The 18,368-nt window shown below is 40.2% G+C and overlaps 1 protein-coding gene and 1 long non-coding RNA gene across 2 annotated transcripts in view; one reads left to right on the top strand and one right to left on the bottom strand.

Moving 5' to 3' along the window:
* The window catches only part of LOC109474132, a 70,026-nt gene that overhangs the window by 40,549 nt on the left and 11,109 nt on the right, over positions 1 to 18,368 (bottom strand). The window contains exon 2 of the mRNA XM_019774340.1: positions 12,564 to 12,667. Coding sequence (XP_019629899.1) covers positions 12,564 to 12,667 — 104 coding nt within the window. The remainder of the gene's footprint in view (positions 1 to 12,563; positions 12,668 to 18,368) is intronic.
* On the top strand, positions 1,550 to 9,508 carry LOC109474215. The gene is made up of 4 exons (XR_002140461.1): positions 1,550 to 1,747; positions 7,284 to 7,381; positions 7,721 to 7,797; positions 8,492 to 9,508. It is a non-coding gene; the product is annotated as an uncharacterized LOC109474215 (long non-coding RNA).

The following is an 18,368-nucleotide window of genomic DNA, read 5'->3' as shown; positions in this document are numbered from 1 at the left end:
CTACTCATTTGTCATTGTGTTACTACTACAGGTAGGGTTCGCTTTAGCGCTTCCACGGAAGGATTTTGAGAAATAGGATAGTGTGTTACATTTTCAACGTATATCAAATCCTGTAAACAACACTGAGGCACTGAACGGCAGTACTTTGGTATCAGTTGATGCCTTTGCGTTTCTACGTATGGTTATCAACATGAACTGTACGTAAGGATTAAACGTACAATAAACGTATTATGTTTACCGAAGGAAAACATATTGTTTTTGCTACGTTTCCTCCTCTTCTTCTTCTCCAAACACTGACCTCTGACCTTGTCAATGACCTAATTTGTTGACGTCTCTCACCATGGTAACTGGTGTTGGGTTACATAATGTTGCAATTCTGTAGTAGCAGGGATTTATACTCCTGTCTGAACATATAGTTCATTCATTCATTCATTCACTCACTTATTCATTCATTCATTCATTCATTGTTTAGGTATTCTATTTCTATGTTCAGTAAATACGTTCATAATTTTATCAGGTTGGTGAATGATTGAGTAGCACAGTTCTTTATTCACAACCACTTGTGTAACAAGAACAGCCTGCCATCTTGATCAATTGGCCTGATGAAGATGACAGACGGTCATTGAAACGTCGGCTCTTGTAAAAGAAGCGGTTATGAATTTTGCTAGTCACTATTACTGACGACATCAATAGGCAAATTGAATTCAAACTTTCCCAATTTGCTAATATCAACGTTTATTGTGCACAAAAGCGAAGAAAATGAGGCCAAATGTTCCAATGATTGAAAGAATTACCGTTACAAAACATTTCTTTTTGTTGTAGCGCTATATTTCAATGGTATCTAAGAACATAACTAATAAGAACACAGTGCGCATTAAAGGGTTGTAAAATTAAATGACAGTGTGCAAGAAAGCAAAGAAAAGGGAGGCAAAATATTCCAATAATTGAAGGAATGACCGTTACGAAACATTTCTTTTTTGTTGTAGCGCCATATTTTCATAACATCGGGTTACGTATAGCGTGGGAGGTTCACGTGGCTCGCACATGAAGAAAATCATGAAGTAAATGTGATACACTCACATTTACACACACAAAATCACACTCACAAACAAACACACACACACACAAACACACACACACACACACATATTTACACGCACAAAAGCACAAACACACACACACACACAATCACACACAAACACATATATACACACACACACACACAAACACAAACACACTGACACAATCACATTTACGTACACAAAATCATAAACACACACACGCATACATACAAACACACAAACACGCACACCCTCCAATACCTTATCTGACCAATATCTTGCACAAAACAAACACACGGTATACTCCATTGGGGGACTCGAGTTCCTTAACAACTTTATGATCGCTTCCTATATATGCTAAGCATAAGCATTAGTCTATTGATAAAGCATAGCATTTGTTATCAGCTATATGTGGACACGCCTATAGCCGCAGCAATAGTGTTTGTTATCGCAAACAAGTTAATGTGTTGGTCGTGCCTTTTGTAACCAGGCAATCGCCAAGAGGCCCTGGCGGCGGATCACGTTTGATTTACAGAAGAGAGATATTGCAAAGAGAAGTGGCTGGTATTTTCGGTGAAGTAAAGGGCTGAATTTGTTCGGGACAACAGAAGGTGTATAGACGGTGGAACTAGGGCAGAAATGGACGACAGCGACGACGATCCGATTCAAATATATCTGAAAAACTGGTGAGTGGAAATATATGTGGGGTATTGTATATAGAGGTAGTACAAAGTGTTGCAGTGCCGGTCAAGAGTAGGTCCATTGGCCGTGTTAGGAACGATTTTACTACGGGAAAATCTGTTTGGAGATTAGTTGTAGTTGGATGGTGTTGTTGTTGTTGTTGTTGTTGTTCCCTGCACTTGAGTACAGACATATATAGATGTAAATAGGTCCGCAGACACATGCTGTAAATGAAATGATCTTTCCAGCAGCCGAGGGCCTTGAGTGTAGAGTGTATTTTTGCCGCAGTATAATATACCACGAAGCGTTCACTTGGTAATCATTTACCGGGGGTCTTTTAATTACATAGAAAACGGAGAAACTCGTAGTCATAGTACCGATACGATGTCACATTGACAAAAATGGATAGAATTTGAAATACCTGTTGCGTTCTACCCCATACAAGATGGGCAGAAATATTTTTACCATAGACTCGTAGACAAAAAGGGAACGATGTTGGTAGTAAACATTGTTGTGAATGAGATATGCTTTATTCTACATCTGGGTCTCTTCTGGCAATGTAAGTCGAGTGTTTGTTATAGCATTGTCCACTGAAGCATGGAGGTTTCAAAGCGTGTTCAATTGTGTGTATTCAGAACCGTGCTTTATCCAGAACCATGCTCGGGTATGGTCCATGATAGTCCACGCGTATCCAGAATCGTACCTGTGGCGAATCTGCATTCTTGGAAACTTGGAGACTATATATATCCAGAACCGTGCGAATGTCTGAGCCTAACCTTAACCCATTCAGGCATAAAACTACATGGACACGAATCTGGATACAATAATCATGTACCATTCTTGCGTAAGATCACGTACTCACGCAATAATAACTATTGCACAACAATACATGCGTATGTTTAGTGGCTTGCATTGCCACGTACCTTGGAAGCCTTTCAAAGCACATGGAAGGCATTTTACATTGAAAAACTGTCTTTCCAAGTTTTGTTTATTTTCTAGGGAAACTACTGCTATCTTTACACTCTATACTGCGTTGTGATGTTGGTTAGCGTTGGACATTGAAATTTTGAGCGATCCCTACATCAAAACAGTTGCATTATTTACAGGAAATTACGTTTCAGGGTTTTTAATCACACGTGGAGACGTGGAGAATTTTGTTGATTGTCTGGGTCCATGAAAACATCAGTAGTATAATCAAATCCCTCTGAAGCACATATCAATATAATCTTTTCTTGTGATAAAGCATAAATGTACGGAAATTTGTATGTTTTTCTTTTATATTCAGTGCCTGTCCACAAAATGTATGATTTGATACTAGGTACTTTGGTCTATTTATGCACACGATCCCCATCGATTTGTGCTCTCCAAGCAGAGGTTGGTGGGGAAGATTGTGACCTTCCTGCATATGCCCCATTTATTTCTGTCGCTATTACCCCCCCCCCCCCAATAAAAAGGGACATATTAGAAAGATCACAATCTTCCCCACCAACCTCTGCTTGGAGAGTCTAGTCGGTGAAGGCCATGTTTTCGTCATGAGGCATGTATTATACGTCATACGTCGACAACTAAAAGGGACTAATCGTTTGTGTATGTGTAAATATTTGATCTTTTTGGTACAGATCGCGACTCCAGTCAATGATCTTCTCTTTAATCACACGTGTTGATTTTTTCCCGTGATCCCCCCCCCCCCGCCGATCTAGCCTTAATGTCAGCCTTGTTAGCTTTCGTCCGCTTCCCAAGATCCGATCCTTGGCGGGGAGCGGATCTTGGGGAGCGGACGAAAGCTAACGAGGCTGACACTCAGGCTACCCGTGATCTGCTAAAAATGCAGTTTGATGATACATTTCACAAGTACATTACTACTAATATTGGAAGCTGCATGGAGAAAAATTCAACAGGTTGTATACACCGATTCCACTTCCTTATATGATACATGTTGGGTTCTTATTTGCCTACTTTCCGTGAAAATTGAAATCCCTGTATGCTACACAATTTAGAAGTCAGGACGAAAGCTCGACGCTTAAGAGTGGTTAAATGCCTTTATAGCGTGCAAGATGCAATGTGGGAACTACTATTCACGCCAAAACGTTAATGTTACGGAGCTATTTCTGTGCGAGCTGTTTGCTCCGAAATTCTGATAAATTCAACTAGAGTTAGGTATCTCCAACATAAACACTTCCAATGCCATGTCACCATTCCGACCTTGCCATTTTCATACCTATTTCTGAATTCATTAAAAATTACGCGTTGATACTGAAGATCATCACTAGATTAGTACAGAATGCTGCGACAGTCGATGACCTTTAGGTCATATATAACGTTACCTTTGCGTTAGAAGACATCTGTTTGCTTGCTGGTTTGCCCAAGGATATCTCACTTATGAATGGTTTTCTTAATTGTTAAGGATAAAGATACGAAATGATAGTTATCATTTCATTCAGCGGGGTAATTACATCCATTCTGTAGTAACGCTAGCCCCGAGACACAATTTGCCCACATGGGTTTTCATGTATTTTTCTTACCTGTTAAGGCCTCTCATTGCATGTTAAGTATCAAAAAAGATGATATGAAATACTATCCGTTCTTTCGTGCTGTGGTGTGATTACATTTTCGTGAGGTTTGTCTACTGTATGGCGGCACTAACCTCCGGAGACAATTAACGTACACACCAGGGGTCAGTAACCGGTGGATGAATGGTTGGAGTCAGGGCAGGGCTTCAATCAACATGCCTAGCTTCAACCTTCTTGTACCAGTTTGCATAGCAGTTAGCAACATGCCATACAGAGGATATGAATTACCAGAAACTGCAAACATTGGAAGTAAAACGATGTTGCATAAAAACGTTTACTTTGAGATACGCGAAAACGTTATGCCAGCAAGATATTCACAAATCTCGCCAGTCATGTATTTGATGATATGGGCTGTACATGTTTTACCACATTTCATAGCCTCTACCAGGCACCGCGGATCGCTGGAAAAATAGTAGAAATTGGCCGAAATAAAGGGATAGACCAGAGAAGATCAAGGGCCACAGAAGCTCCAATTTGCGACCCACGGAAATTGGAGCTTCTATGGCCCTGGATCTTCTCTGGTATAATATCCCTTTATTTCGGCCAATTTCTACTATTTTTCCAGCGATCCGCGGTGCCTGGTAGAGGCTACACATTTCACGCTGCTAGAAAGGGTTGCAGTGCTTTGAATGGAAAGTTAAGCCATGGTTCACAGTGTACTTTTCAAAGAGAGGTAGTGGGTGAGTTTCACTGGTCCAATGAACCTGTAAATACTGTACATAGCGTCTGTCTTCTCTGTCACGATAAGCGGAAGAGTATCTCTACACCGCTGCGGTTCGGGATAGATTTCATTTCTTGGTCCAACACGAATTAGTGTCATTGTGTCAAAATTAAGGATAGGGTATCAAAACCGGTAGGAGACTACTTGGGTTTCTTAGTGGTGGTGATCGTTGGCTGATTTTTTTTATTTACTTCATATTCACCAGAAAACAAGGCTCATAAGAGCCACTCAAATGTTTTGGGTTACTGTGCTAGACAGTGAGGACATGTTTGTTGACCTTTGACTTGAAAACTTTGATACTTTGCCTACTTTACTATTGTACACTTTCTTGTGGATTAGTTATATAGAAATGCATTATAAAAGCTTACCTTGATACCACACTATACTCTCCTTTAATAGTGGAAAGCTTATCAGTTTTTGGGGGTATCTAGAAATTTACTTTGAAGTCCAGAAATCAAGTAAACAAGATGAAGCAACCAAACAAGGAATTTTATAAAGATGTACCTCCACCGCTCGTTATATAAAAATACCGCGACGTTGCGTGAGACCGCCTCTGAGATCACGACAAAGACAGGCTCCCGGTACGGTGTCTTTACTAATCTCCGCCGGGGGACAGTTGTTAGGGGCGACTGATGCTAGTGGCGACGGTTGCTACGGGCAACGGTTTCTCCTGGCATTTGATTGACGTATGCCTGGCGTGTGGTGAGAATCTTATGAATAGACCAAAAATAAAAAATCTCCGGCTCCCTTCGGTAAAGGAAATCGAGAATTTTCCTTTTGAAACTTTAGAATGAAAGGTACGGCGTGCGTCATTCAACTCAAAGACACTTTATACCTCAAGGGTGGACCGAAGTATTGAAATTCTCTATTCAAAATATCATTTGTTGAGTCTGAATTATAATGCTGGTGTTTACACACATTACAGGAAAATCAAGAAGTTAATAAAAATGCTGAGTGCATATTGGAACCCGGCTGACGATCATTTATGATACTTAAGAATTGCAGTAAATGTCTAAATATGATGACAGTGCAGATAAGTGTGATCTATAAGACAAACATATACTATGACTTCAACGTTATTTACGTTGCACTAGTTAGGGTGGAGTGCCACACGGATGCTGCGTACTCCATGGTGGGTCTAATATAAGCTGTGTGGACAACAGATCAGAATCCACGATTCAAAATCGGCTCGGCGAGTGCGTATTCACCATATAACGGATGAACGCATGACATTTGCAATTATGCACATTATGACGGGATTCTGCTTTCTCAACAATATGGGCACTGAAACAAATTACTCTTAACGAATCAATGAATGACCCTGTAATATAAGTTACAGTATCTTAATTCAACTATTATATCGCATGACGTCAGGTCTCGTAGCAACAGCAGAGAGTTTGAATGGTACGAAGGTCACCTTATTTGCTGCCACCATTTCCGGCTGTTATTCTGTTGTCATGACTACCAGTTGCCTTGAAACGTCGGTGAAGCGTAGACGTATTTTTGGCGCATTAGTTGCCTTGTTGGAGCCTCTACCAGGCTTCGGGAGGCGGCTGGAAAGAGTGAAAATCAGCCAAATAGAGAGGTAACATGTCAGGTGCGCATGCGGCAAACTGTTCTCTCACCGCGGACTAACTCCCCTGACCATGGGATCCATGCCCTGACATGTTCTCTCTCGATTTGGCCGATTTCCACTCTTTCCAGCCGCCTCCCGAAGCCTGGTAGAGGCTAGCCTTGTTGGAGCCAGTGGGGAAATGTTTGTACAGAATCAGAGCGAAAATGACAACGATGAATAAAACAAGAAGCTTTGCATACTTCACGGATGTATGAAATATTCTATTTCCTGTTATCGATGGGATCGTGTGGCGTAATGGCTGGGTGTTTGGCCCAGAACCCATAGGTCCAGGGTTCGAATCCATCAACATGCCCCAATGCTGTGCCCTTGCTGGCACTGAAAGGCACTTAACGCGAATTTCCTCGCTCGACTCTGGTGAAAATGAGTACCTAGCTTAGGGATGTCTCTTGGATAGGACATTAAATGGACCAAAAAGAGTAGGGCATGTCCCGATGTGCAATGGTCTAAATACTAGTATTACAACCACTACTACCACTATGTATACTGGATAGTACATGGATGTTTAACCTTCATAAACGCATGACTATGCATTCTTCACGTAGGTGCAATCAGTTTAGTGCTGTCTAACTTTGTTTTAAGTTTGTATCTAAAATATTTTTTTCTTTTTTTTTTAGCGAGAAATGAGGGTCGTTTTCTCGCTACTGGGACTTGGCCAGACAGGTCAATGAGAAATATCCACAAGAAGAGATCGACAGGCGGACGGGCAGACCAGGTAAGGAACTGATCATCACTAAACATAAATTATGCAAATTAGTACATCATTTGCATAACTGATATGGAAATTCTAGAACTGCATTTTGTTAGTTAAGACTATCAATGCACAACCTGAGTGGAGAAGATGACTCGATTTATGTTAATGAGTACGTTAACGTTATTTGCGGAATGAATCAGAAATAATTGCAATATGTCAGTCGTAAAGGTTTAGTATACATGATTCGACTATGGTTCATCCACAATAATAGTGTTATAGAATGTTATGAAATTAAGACCAAGACCAAGACCAAGATATATTTCTAAGAAAGACATGTTGTATTCTATTCCTTTGCTGAAGGCCTGGTGGAGGTATATCTCAACGGAGAGCTGGTCTATCGTAAGTCTGCCGATGGGAAATACCCTTCATCAGGAGAGGTAAGCTGTCAAGGTTATTTTTGGCAAAGCCTCCCAGTCGAGTGGATATAAAATCATCCAAATATGATCACGAGAGAATCTGCTAAAAGTATCTTTTTAGAAAGACATTTTCGGACTTGATACAATTTAACTTTTAGTCTCACAGACGCAGAGATCGAATCTCCAAGCAGGTCATTTCGTAGCTGCAAAGACAGTATCAAATTCACCAGGCAGTTTTCATTTGCCAGACAGTTACTATCTGCCACCTGAGACTGAAAAAAAAGATACCAGCCCGATAAAAACGCATAAAAACACGCCAAAAATACGTGGAAGCCCAAACCTCTGCTTGTAGAGTATACCAAGAAGGTTGATTTTAAACCTCCTTGAGTATAACTTACACAATCTAGTAACATCTGTGTCCATAATATCACCAGGGTCCATAACATCACCAGGGTCCATAATATCACCACCTTGAGAAACAGTGTGCTTAAAGATATTTTTACCTCAACATAATTTTGGCATGCACTCCTGCACACCTCAACTGTACATACCAAGGGTATGTTGCAGTAAAAATATCTTTAAGCACACTTTTTCTCAAGGTGGCGATATTATATGGACCCTGGTGATATTATGGACACGGATGTTAATGTTAAACTAGGTTTTATCTTTATCTGCTATTTTAGGAAAGTTACTAGTAGTATTGTGTTCATTGCAGATTGTAGATGCAATTCTGGATATCTCTGAGGCCAAGAGCAGCTCCTCGCTAGCGGAAAAACGTCACAGCGTCAAGACAACCCCCGACATCTCCTGAGTCAGGCCCAAGTTTCCCAAGGATTCCAGTGGCGGTGGCGGGAACCAAAATTACCCGGATGTGTGCGGTAACCCGGATGTTCAAACGGACTCGTCTGCTTGCGTCGTGGACGTGGGAGTGAAGGATGACGGGAAGAAGTTTCGAACGGAGTCACGTAGTTCTGGCATATCCCGTCTGTGTTCCATACTGTAGTTTGTTCATCAGAGATCCTTAAAATGTTATCTTTTAGTTTCCTATGACATGCATTACAATTCCAACGAATTCCTGTTTTCGCAACCAAGTTTTCATCAGTTCAGTCTCTGTATTTAATACTATGTTGAGCGAATCACTACCTGGTCAATACCTTAGTAATATCATACTATAAGAACTATTTTCAGCTTATATAGCTACAATCCAACACCATGTTGTGATGGTCTCACGAATGCTAGCTCATATCTCGCTTCCTCAGAGCTGCTCCATAGGTAGGTCTAGCTACAGATATATACTAGGGACATTTCTCAGCGAACCATTTCTATAGAAGACGAATTCTTGCAACAGCTTGTACAAGGCTAACACACGAAAGTGTCTACTTTTTCAACTTATAAACTTATACCGAAATACAGGGAACAGAAGTAGTCATAGAAAAGTCAATGTTCCGCTTTGTGTATTTTGGAAAACATCCGGAGTATACTCAGATACATGTATAGAACTAATTGTTGTCGGTACAAATGTAGTAAGTTTGTAACATTCGTTATGATATGTATTGTGATGTGTATACAGACACCCGGGCGTTAGAATGAAGCGGTCTTAATGAGGACCTTCGCCGAAACGAAACTATTTCGGGGCGGAGATCTGAGAATCTGACCGTTTTATAAGTATCGTTAGTTGTTTTCTACAATGTAAAAGATTTTGTATGTTCGTATTCATGTTTTGAATCCATTGTATTACATTGTATAAACCTTATCTTGCTACAGTACTTGTGTCATCATTTCTTCCATAGTTCTACCCGCGGATTGTTGTATTTCAAATCTGCTTAAAATGTTGGTAAAATAAAATAAAATAAAATGAAATGAAATGAAATGAAATGAAATGAAATGAAATGAAATGAAATGAAATGAAATGAAATGAAATGAAATAAAATAAAATAAAATAAAATAAAATAAAATAAAATAAAATAAAATAAAATAAAATAAAATAAAATAAAATAAAATAAAATAAAATAAAATAAAATAAAATAAAATAAAATAAAATAAAATAAAATAAAATAAAATAAAATAAAATAAAATAAAATAAAATAAAATAATAAAATAAAACATAATGGTAGAGGTATTGTCCAGGCGTTTCAGCTATATGTACAGCTAAAACGGCTGTACATGAAACGGTTCCCAAGCGTACCAAAATAAAGTATTATGTTACGAAAAAAAACTGAGATATCGTTTTGGTATATTTGCTTCTCAAAGGTTCATTTTTATCATGACCTTGCAGACGATGCTTGCCCTCCATAATTCTGACAGGAATACATCTGCACCTTGGAAAAGTAGCCATTTTGACACGCTATAAGGCCACACCGTCTTAATTTTATGGATGACATCCGCGCGCGCATTGATTTTCGCCTGTCGCCCTCAAAAAAAAAAGATCACCTTCACCGAGGCTCTGGCCTTGTTCTAGGCCTGGGTAGTCCATGGTAGTCAGCGACAAAACGGAGCCGAGCACCCAGGCTATCGAATTTGAAGCTCCGCAACTCATGAATTCCACAAAAAGCCAGAATGTGCCGGCTTGTTGTATACGTCGGTATGTACGGCCGCAAGTTCACAATACTTGAGCTTTGTATTCCTGTGGCTTAGTAGCGTTTTTATTTTTGGCTGGAATTTTTTTTATTCGCCCGCGCGCACTAGTTTGGGGGTCTTCAGAGGATGTCATCCATAAAATTAAATCGGTGCGGCCTAAGCAATAAAACATGTTAACAGAGTTCATAGGTGACATTGTCCTAAATGTGAGACACACAACATATCTGACGAACCACAGATAATCTGACAACCAATTTTCCCCCACCATTCTCGGTTTTCTGTTCTGCTGTGTCATGCTGTGTCATGCTAAACCATTCTCTGATGTTAACCCCCCACCTTTTCCGTTGCCTGCCGCTCTATTATCCACCTAGTATCACCGCTCGCTATATATAACTTTACAGCCCGACAGCTGTCACAGACAGACACGACTTGCTAACGGCTACGACGTGCGCACAAAAGATCCATGGTTACCGTGCGCAAATCGTGACATGCTGTAACGCTCTCTGCGTCAATCCTGTTTGTGAAGCGATTGTTGTTACCTGAAAGTGATGCGCTGAAATTCTAGCATGATAAGAGGAAAAATCGGCGTTGTAATGCACTAAATGTCAAGGAGGAGGATAAAACTTGGCAAAATACATGAAAAAGTGACATGAGCAAATATCTGCTTATCATTTTATACTGTATCTGGTTTTCTTTGACAATCAGTATTGTTGATAAGACGGGAATTTTAAGAAGTGTATTTCTTTTCAAACCCTTGAAGTCTAGTGAAATATTAAACCTACATAGGAAGTATAAAACACAACCAGCGTCTTGTGCGCGTTAATGTAAAGAATGAGCGAGAAAAATTAATCCTTTTTATAAGGTTTTTATTTATTCTTCAATTTGCCGATACAACGTAACGTCTTTTTTCCCTGAAGACAGTAGTCTGTGATATAGTAGCGACGCCTTGTGGCCGTATATAGAACTACAGCTTTAATCTTGGCACAATTATTCCATCCACTTTTTCAGTCAAAATTCCTCCTCGCTATAGGCGAGGGCGTGGTCCTGAAAAGTGTCGTCTTTATTCATTCCTCATTTATAGAACAGGTTATTCGTATCAGACAGTACAGTAATAACTGCTTTATTATTTTAAAAGAATCATTAAAATCATAGTATAGTGTTTTGCATACACTTACCAGAGTATATCTTCTGTGTCGAATTTAACTTAATCTTCATGATAAGCCATTGCAGTCGCCATTTACCTACTTTTATGCCATATGAAATTCAATATGGTTCAGGCTTCGCCTCTGACTGCCTGGAAACAACAATGAACAAGAAGAAGTCTAATACGGTATCAAGATTTTTGCCCAAGTTTTAGTTTAAGTCTGGAAGATTGCATGAGAAACTTTTGTTAAGATAATTTTGAATTAAATTTGAATGAAACTTCCGTTCTACAGTGTTGGATATGATGGGCACGAAGCTCGCTCATCTTTGTCCCAGGGCTATCCGGTCTTCAGGGCTGCTCTCGTTCTCAGGAACCCTTGCATGGTAGCCGATGCAGGTTATCTTCTCATCGCCTGTAAGTTATACATTGAATGACAATTAAGTGAATGCATTTAATATATATGTAAATAGGAATATATATCTCAAATTGCGGAGTTCGAAATTCACATTTTCGTGACTAGTACAATCTTTACTGACAGATAGAGAGATAGAGAGAAGAAGGAAAGAGAGGCAGATATACAGAGAGATAAAAAAAAACCTTTTCAAATGTGGTTCAAGCGAACACACCTACCGTCCTGGGCTAGGAACTGGTAGACTCGAGCATACGGGCTTAAGTTGGTGTGACTTCGGCTGGAGGACAGCTCACCTGAAAATAAGAAAGCTCAAATTAACGGTTTGATGCTGAAGAAATCGACAACCAGATGAACTGAAAACGTGAAACCAACCTATACACAGAACTAGAAAGGTAACATTTGTAAAGCAAATGCACAATGTTTACCATCACATATGGTCTGCTCTGTTAATTGTTACTCAAACACATTTATATTCATAACACATATATGGCCAGACGGGAGTCCTGCTACAAAATCGCAACATCATGTAACCCGACACTAGTTACCATGGTGACAGAAGTCTGGTTCAGGTCAGTGACCTTATTGGTTTGGAGGAAACATAGCAAAAACAATATGTTTTCCTTCGGTAAACATAATAAATGCTAGAGTCCAAACAACCCACCTGCTAACGCCTGCCAATACGGGCTTGGCTGCAGCGGCGCACCTTCATGGGAGCCCCCTAGCGGTACGGTAAGGGATGACCGCACCGATCGTAAATTCTGTAGGAAGGAAAATTGCCAAAAAATGCTTAGTCTATTCAATGTAAGATCACGTCCGTGAAAATGGAGTGCAACGTGAAGAATGCTTTCTCATAATCATGGGTGTAATTCCCTTTTTATTCTTTCTATTCTCTCCATTTTATCCGTCGTTCAACGCTAATTACCAAGCCTAGAGGAATCAGTTAGCGAGAGTGCAAGGACCCCCGTTACGAAACGGATGGCACCCAAGCTACTAGCTAATTACCTGATGCGAGAATGGACGGATGTCTTCAAGGGTGTAGCCTGGAGCTGCTTCCTGTATCAACTTCTCCCCCCTCTCTCCTAGCCTTAGAGCCATGAGGCGTTGTTTGAGGGTATGCAGATCTCCCAGCCGACTTCGTGCTGCTCCATCGATGGCTCCCAGCCCTCCCAGTCGGTCTGTTGCTGCCCCAGCCCCGAAGGCCATCCTGCCTCGGCCCGGTGCCCGTTTCCCGACGGGGTTTAACCACCAGTACTTCATGGCGGCCGCTTCGTTAAGCACCCATGTTGACAGCAGCAACACCAGTAGACTTGTCGCTGAACCTGAGTCTGAAATTAAACAATGCATATTGTAATACCAGTCCAGAAAAGAACAAGAAACAGTAATCCTTTCAAATATCAGAGTTATCAACAAAGAATTGAGGTGTTCAAAAACTCGTGTTTTAAGAACTATTGAGAACCACCTATCACAGTTGGGGCATCATCACTAGAAATATTTGTAAACAACTCCTGCAATCAAATGTGCAAAGATTGAGTGTAGGCTGTAGCAAGCCGTTCGGTGTGAAGCTACCTGCTGCCGCGCCGCGTGCCTGCGAATCTGGTGTACATGTGTTACGCTGAAGGGTGGTTGTTACCGGCTATACCGATAGAGATACAGAATCTTGTATAATTTCCCTCAAGGCTGAGCATTAAGTAACTAGGCACACGCACGTACTCAAAAAGCTCAAAACGGTTACACAAAAGTTATATACATAATTAACGCGCAGATTGATCAATTTCAAGATGCTTGTTGATCTTATGATTGGTAAAAATCCGAAAATAGCCGGTTTCTTAAATTGCACAGAGACTAAGTGGAGCCGCATTAATTTTGTTCGAGTCATTTTCTGAGTAAGTGTACATGAGAGAGACATGTACGGTACTTTTGAATGCATGTACAAAATGATTGTAAAAACTTATTAACTAAGAAGAAGTAATTAGAATTCATAAAGCTGAAAATTATATCAGTCATGTATTATAACACGGCTCTTTCAGTTCGTTAATTATTCTGTTCCATTTTGCCCAAATTATTACAAAAAGCATATTTTCCTGTTTTGAGGAATGCAAGATCAAAATTATGGTATCAAAATTAAGAGTTTGATTCGTGGCTTGTCCGCGGCAAAAGAAGACGTACTGAAATTGACATTTCCTTTCTTTCTTTCTAAGCTGAAGGACCAGTTAAAGCAGCGTCTTGCTCGCCAATGTCCAAACTGTAGCAGGTATCACGTATCTAAATTAGATAAGCAACTCCTTCCTGTTTTCGACATTTCCCTCTAAATTTGCAATTTCCTTATGCAAATTACATCTTCTGGCACATAGCGCATGTTCTTTGTATTCCTATATCCATTTATATTAGATTTTAAATGATGTTACATGTCACTAAGAAACGGGTGACTATTGAATTAACCAAAGGTGGTGCAAGTCTAGCTAGAACTGGTGTCTACCAGACTTAGATATTTTGAGAATTCCCGCTTGAGAATTCTGGCTTCTGTACATGTAGGTAATGCATATGCCATTGATCTTCAATGTAGACCCTACTGGGAAAGGGTTGGTTTGTGGTAGGGTTGTTAGGGCTACTCAAAACGGATGCCGTAATGAAGATTAACTGTTAGGAGCTCTTTCGATTCGTGACACGCCCTAGGGTACCCAGAACCAGTCAACTCACAGCCAAACACACGATTCCCGATTTTCCATCCCTTTTCCTGTCTCCTTTACTTTGAAGTCTGTCGCTAAATGTTGACACTTTGATAGATTTCCACGGCATCGCTTCCAAGGAATCGTTGAATTACATCTTTAGTCGTGGTGAAATGATCATCTTTGAACAACCTTAAACCACACTGTAGCATTAAGGTGATGAAAGTGACCGTACTGTGGACCATGGCTTGTTTTGACAACAGTTTTGATAACCACAACAGCATTTTGTTTACATGCAACAAGAACCAAAGAATTGTTCAGCTTCAAATTGACAAAATGCTTCCCAACAGCATGGATGCACGAGGCACGAACGTGAGATATCAAGCTGGTCGTAGTAATTTGATCGCCAAACATAATTGTGTAGGGTTAGGTTATTCAACCCAGCCTTCTAACAGAGGACCATGCTGCAATAAACTAATGACGTACCACGAACAAAGCAGATTGCCGCTGGCCAGAATGATACAATGGAGGTTCTATGCGTGTACAAGTTGCTTTTAATTTCGCAGATGAGGTACCTATCACAGTATGGTAGATCCGATTACTCCAAACGTTCTGAGACTTTGATTTCAGACCATAAGATTAAGAGTCATCTCTTCTCATCTCAAGAAGAAATCCAATTTTGACTGCAAAGAATCTTTTTGTAAGTTCTTGTCCAGTATGATTGTGTCAGAGATGAAAGACGAATGATGTAAAACATACGTCACACGGTTTTGTTGCATGTTAGGTGTATGATTCATCTTTGCCGTCTTCAATTTGCAGAGATCATGGAGAATTCATCAGAGAGAGATTGGCTCCATAGTGATCAACATACCAAGAAAACAACAAGGGTATGTAGATGGGCACAGCAGTTGTTGTTACTTGCAGAATCAAGGGTTTCTCTAAACGCATGTCAATATTGCGATGTTTGAAATTTATTCATAAGCTTCAATTGAGTCCTGTGATAGTGAAACGACGTTAAACAACTTCACAGAAGAGACTATGATGATCTTGATCATAAGTTACCCGTTGACATGATTTCAATGAAAAATAGTCTTTCCACAGTCATTATGGTAATTGCTGATGAGAGATGTGGAAGCTCAGTGCAGAGTTGACGTATCTCCGTTCAACCGAGACAGTTGATAATGTAAAACCTTTCCGTATACGTGGCAATCTGAAGGGTCCACTAATATAACAAGGATCACAGAATAACGTGCTATACTCCTTCAAGCGGTAAAATATGCACTAGTTATTATTTCTTAGCAAGAAAACTACGTATGTAAGCTGGATGTAAAACTGGGCAAGATTTTATCCATTGAGACCTCGTGGTGTTCCGGCTTTAGAACTTGGCTGGGTCTCCAGATGTCAGCACTGTCAAGATGCCTGTAGCAGTTAGAGAATCTGCTCGTTTGCCAGCACAAAAACGAGCTTCTTTGAGCTTCACATGTTCAGTGAGTCAAATTCTCCCTCCAGGGAAAACTTTTGTTACAGAGTTAACATACGTGAAGGTCGCCCTCGTATCGCCCGTAATCATCTACTGAATCTGCAACTCCGTTCAAGTTTGACGAAGATTTTTCGTACTTTCGGGGAGAATCCAGAAAGATGGTTTGAACTGTTGCCCCCTATGCGATAATTCAGTGAAGTCGTGGCATAAAATAGTCTCTTATCAGTTAAATCCTTGATAATAATAATAATAATAATGATGGTTTTCACTAGTGCGTTTCTCTTGATTTAGCGTCTGCACAAGTTTATGCAAGGTCCATAGACTCACGTAAAAGACACTCAGAACTTTCCAGCATCAATCAGTCACTTGACATCAGTGGGCTGGCTTAGATCTAGGATTTGTAAATGTGAAACAACCCTAATACACAGCAGATCGGGATCTCATCAAAAATCGCCGATTCTACGTATACCAGCGGCCAGATCGGAGTCTCTACCCTGACATACGCCTTACGTGGTCTGGTAATTGAATTTGGCTCCATCTCTTTATTTTCATGACAATGAAAATGTAAGAACAGCTATACTTTATGATCAAAGATTTGTCTGTATTACCTAGGTATATGAAGTAGAGAAAATTGTAGATTGCATCATTCTGTAAAGTTTAACTCTTTCTCTCTTTGTTGTACGTTATTTCATCAGAATACATATATCTGGCTTTATAGGTGGTTTTCAAATAGCCCTAGAGTCTCTGCGATATTTCAAACGATTGGTACGGTTCAGATGATCCGACAGGACTTTGAAAGTGCATTTTCTACCTTATTTGTGAAAGGTTTGGGGTGTGTTGATTTCTGCAATTGCTGTTGCCAAATTTCTGAAAATCCGTACTGTTGGATGGTTCTGATTTCGCCCAAAGACATCTTATATACGTCTTTTGGCCTAAACATAGCCTTAACGGAGATTCTTTGTACGCGTTCAACTAATCAACATTATTTTCTCTCTGGTTGCTCGGGCAGATAACCTGGCTAAGAATCGCCTTGCCTCGCCACTTAGATGAAGGGAAACGAAAGAACTTACTTTTCTGAAGGAACATGTTTCGGCTTGGTTCCCTGTAGTAGTGGTACTTGTTGTCCTGCCCTCACGACTGCCGGGTCTCGCCTGCTCTCACTCACTCAGATCGGCACGACGAAGCGCCCGACTTTATCTGCACGACTTAGCCCACGTCCGCTCTCTGGTTCCGGGGTACGTGCCCACGACGCTGCCTCTCCTCTTACTTTCCCGTTAAGCTATCAAATAGGAGGTTATAAACGTTTACCCTGCAGTAGGCTAATGCCTTGGACTTACGCCTGCTAGCATCCGATGAAAAACAGTTTCTTTCTTTGCATTAGAAAGGAAGAGAAATCGGAGATCTTTATACACCCTAAGGGTGAGGTGATGCTCATATGCAAATCTATTCTAATGACATGCGGCGTGCTAGCTCACCAACGTGCACAGCCCCCGCAGAAGATGTCATTATCGGTTAGAAGTTGAAGAGGGTCTTTTTGCACGCACATCCGACGTATTAAAACTGGTCTGCGTCATTTTTTGTCTTAAGGGCCCATCTGTAAATGGGTGGTTTGGGGACAAACAGCGAATTTGAAGTGTAGACACCTATATTATGTCAATTGCTAGCTGATTCCGTGTAGTTGGATGTGGACAGGAATTTTGTTTCCGCACTTTGGTGTTCCGTACTTGAAACGTGTGACAGGACCCTCGCCAATTATACTACCTTAACAAGAATCGTCTGCGTCATGGAAAAATTGAAAACAGGTTATTACAACCTAATGAAGGCTCTAGATCACGCCGCCCGGATGGAATTGTCAGTCATATATCTGCCGTAGTATATGTCACTTCGATGAATAACTATAGAAGTTATTCATGAGATGGTGATTACCTGTTGGTATAACTTTTCACTACGTACGGTTAACAGTCATTGGCTTGATTTCAAAATCATTTCCGGCTTAATTGTTCAAATGAACAAAAAGTTTTAATTTGTCAGATAACTACGTGAATATGATATTTTTGCGACAAACTATAATAGCTATGAGCCAGCTCATTTGACAAAGAGATGCATGATATACGTATATGACAATGAAGTTTAGTGCATATTCATGTCACATGGGTACTTTATGCAGTATGTTAGTTCCAGAAGGGTAATAGGAAAACTATGATATGTTAATTTATAACTATAAATTACATGCCTTTTCTATATATGAAGTATTTGTTTTTTGACTGCATTTTAAACAAACGTCACTAACATAGCCATGAATTAATATCCAAG

The sequence above is a fragment of the Branchiostoma belcheri genome, unplaced genomic scaffold (assembly GCF_001625305.1).
Source record: "Branchiostoma belcheri isolate BF01 breed outbred unplaced genomic scaffold, Haploidv18h27 scaffold30, whole genome shotgun sequence".
Taxonomy (NCBI): Eukaryota; Metazoa; Chordata; class Leptocardii; order Amphioxiformes; family Branchiostomatidae; genus Branchiostoma; species Branchiostoma belcheri.
The sequence above is the reverse complement of the archived record's forward strand: the minus strand, read 5'-3'. Positions and strand labels throughout refer to the sequence as shown.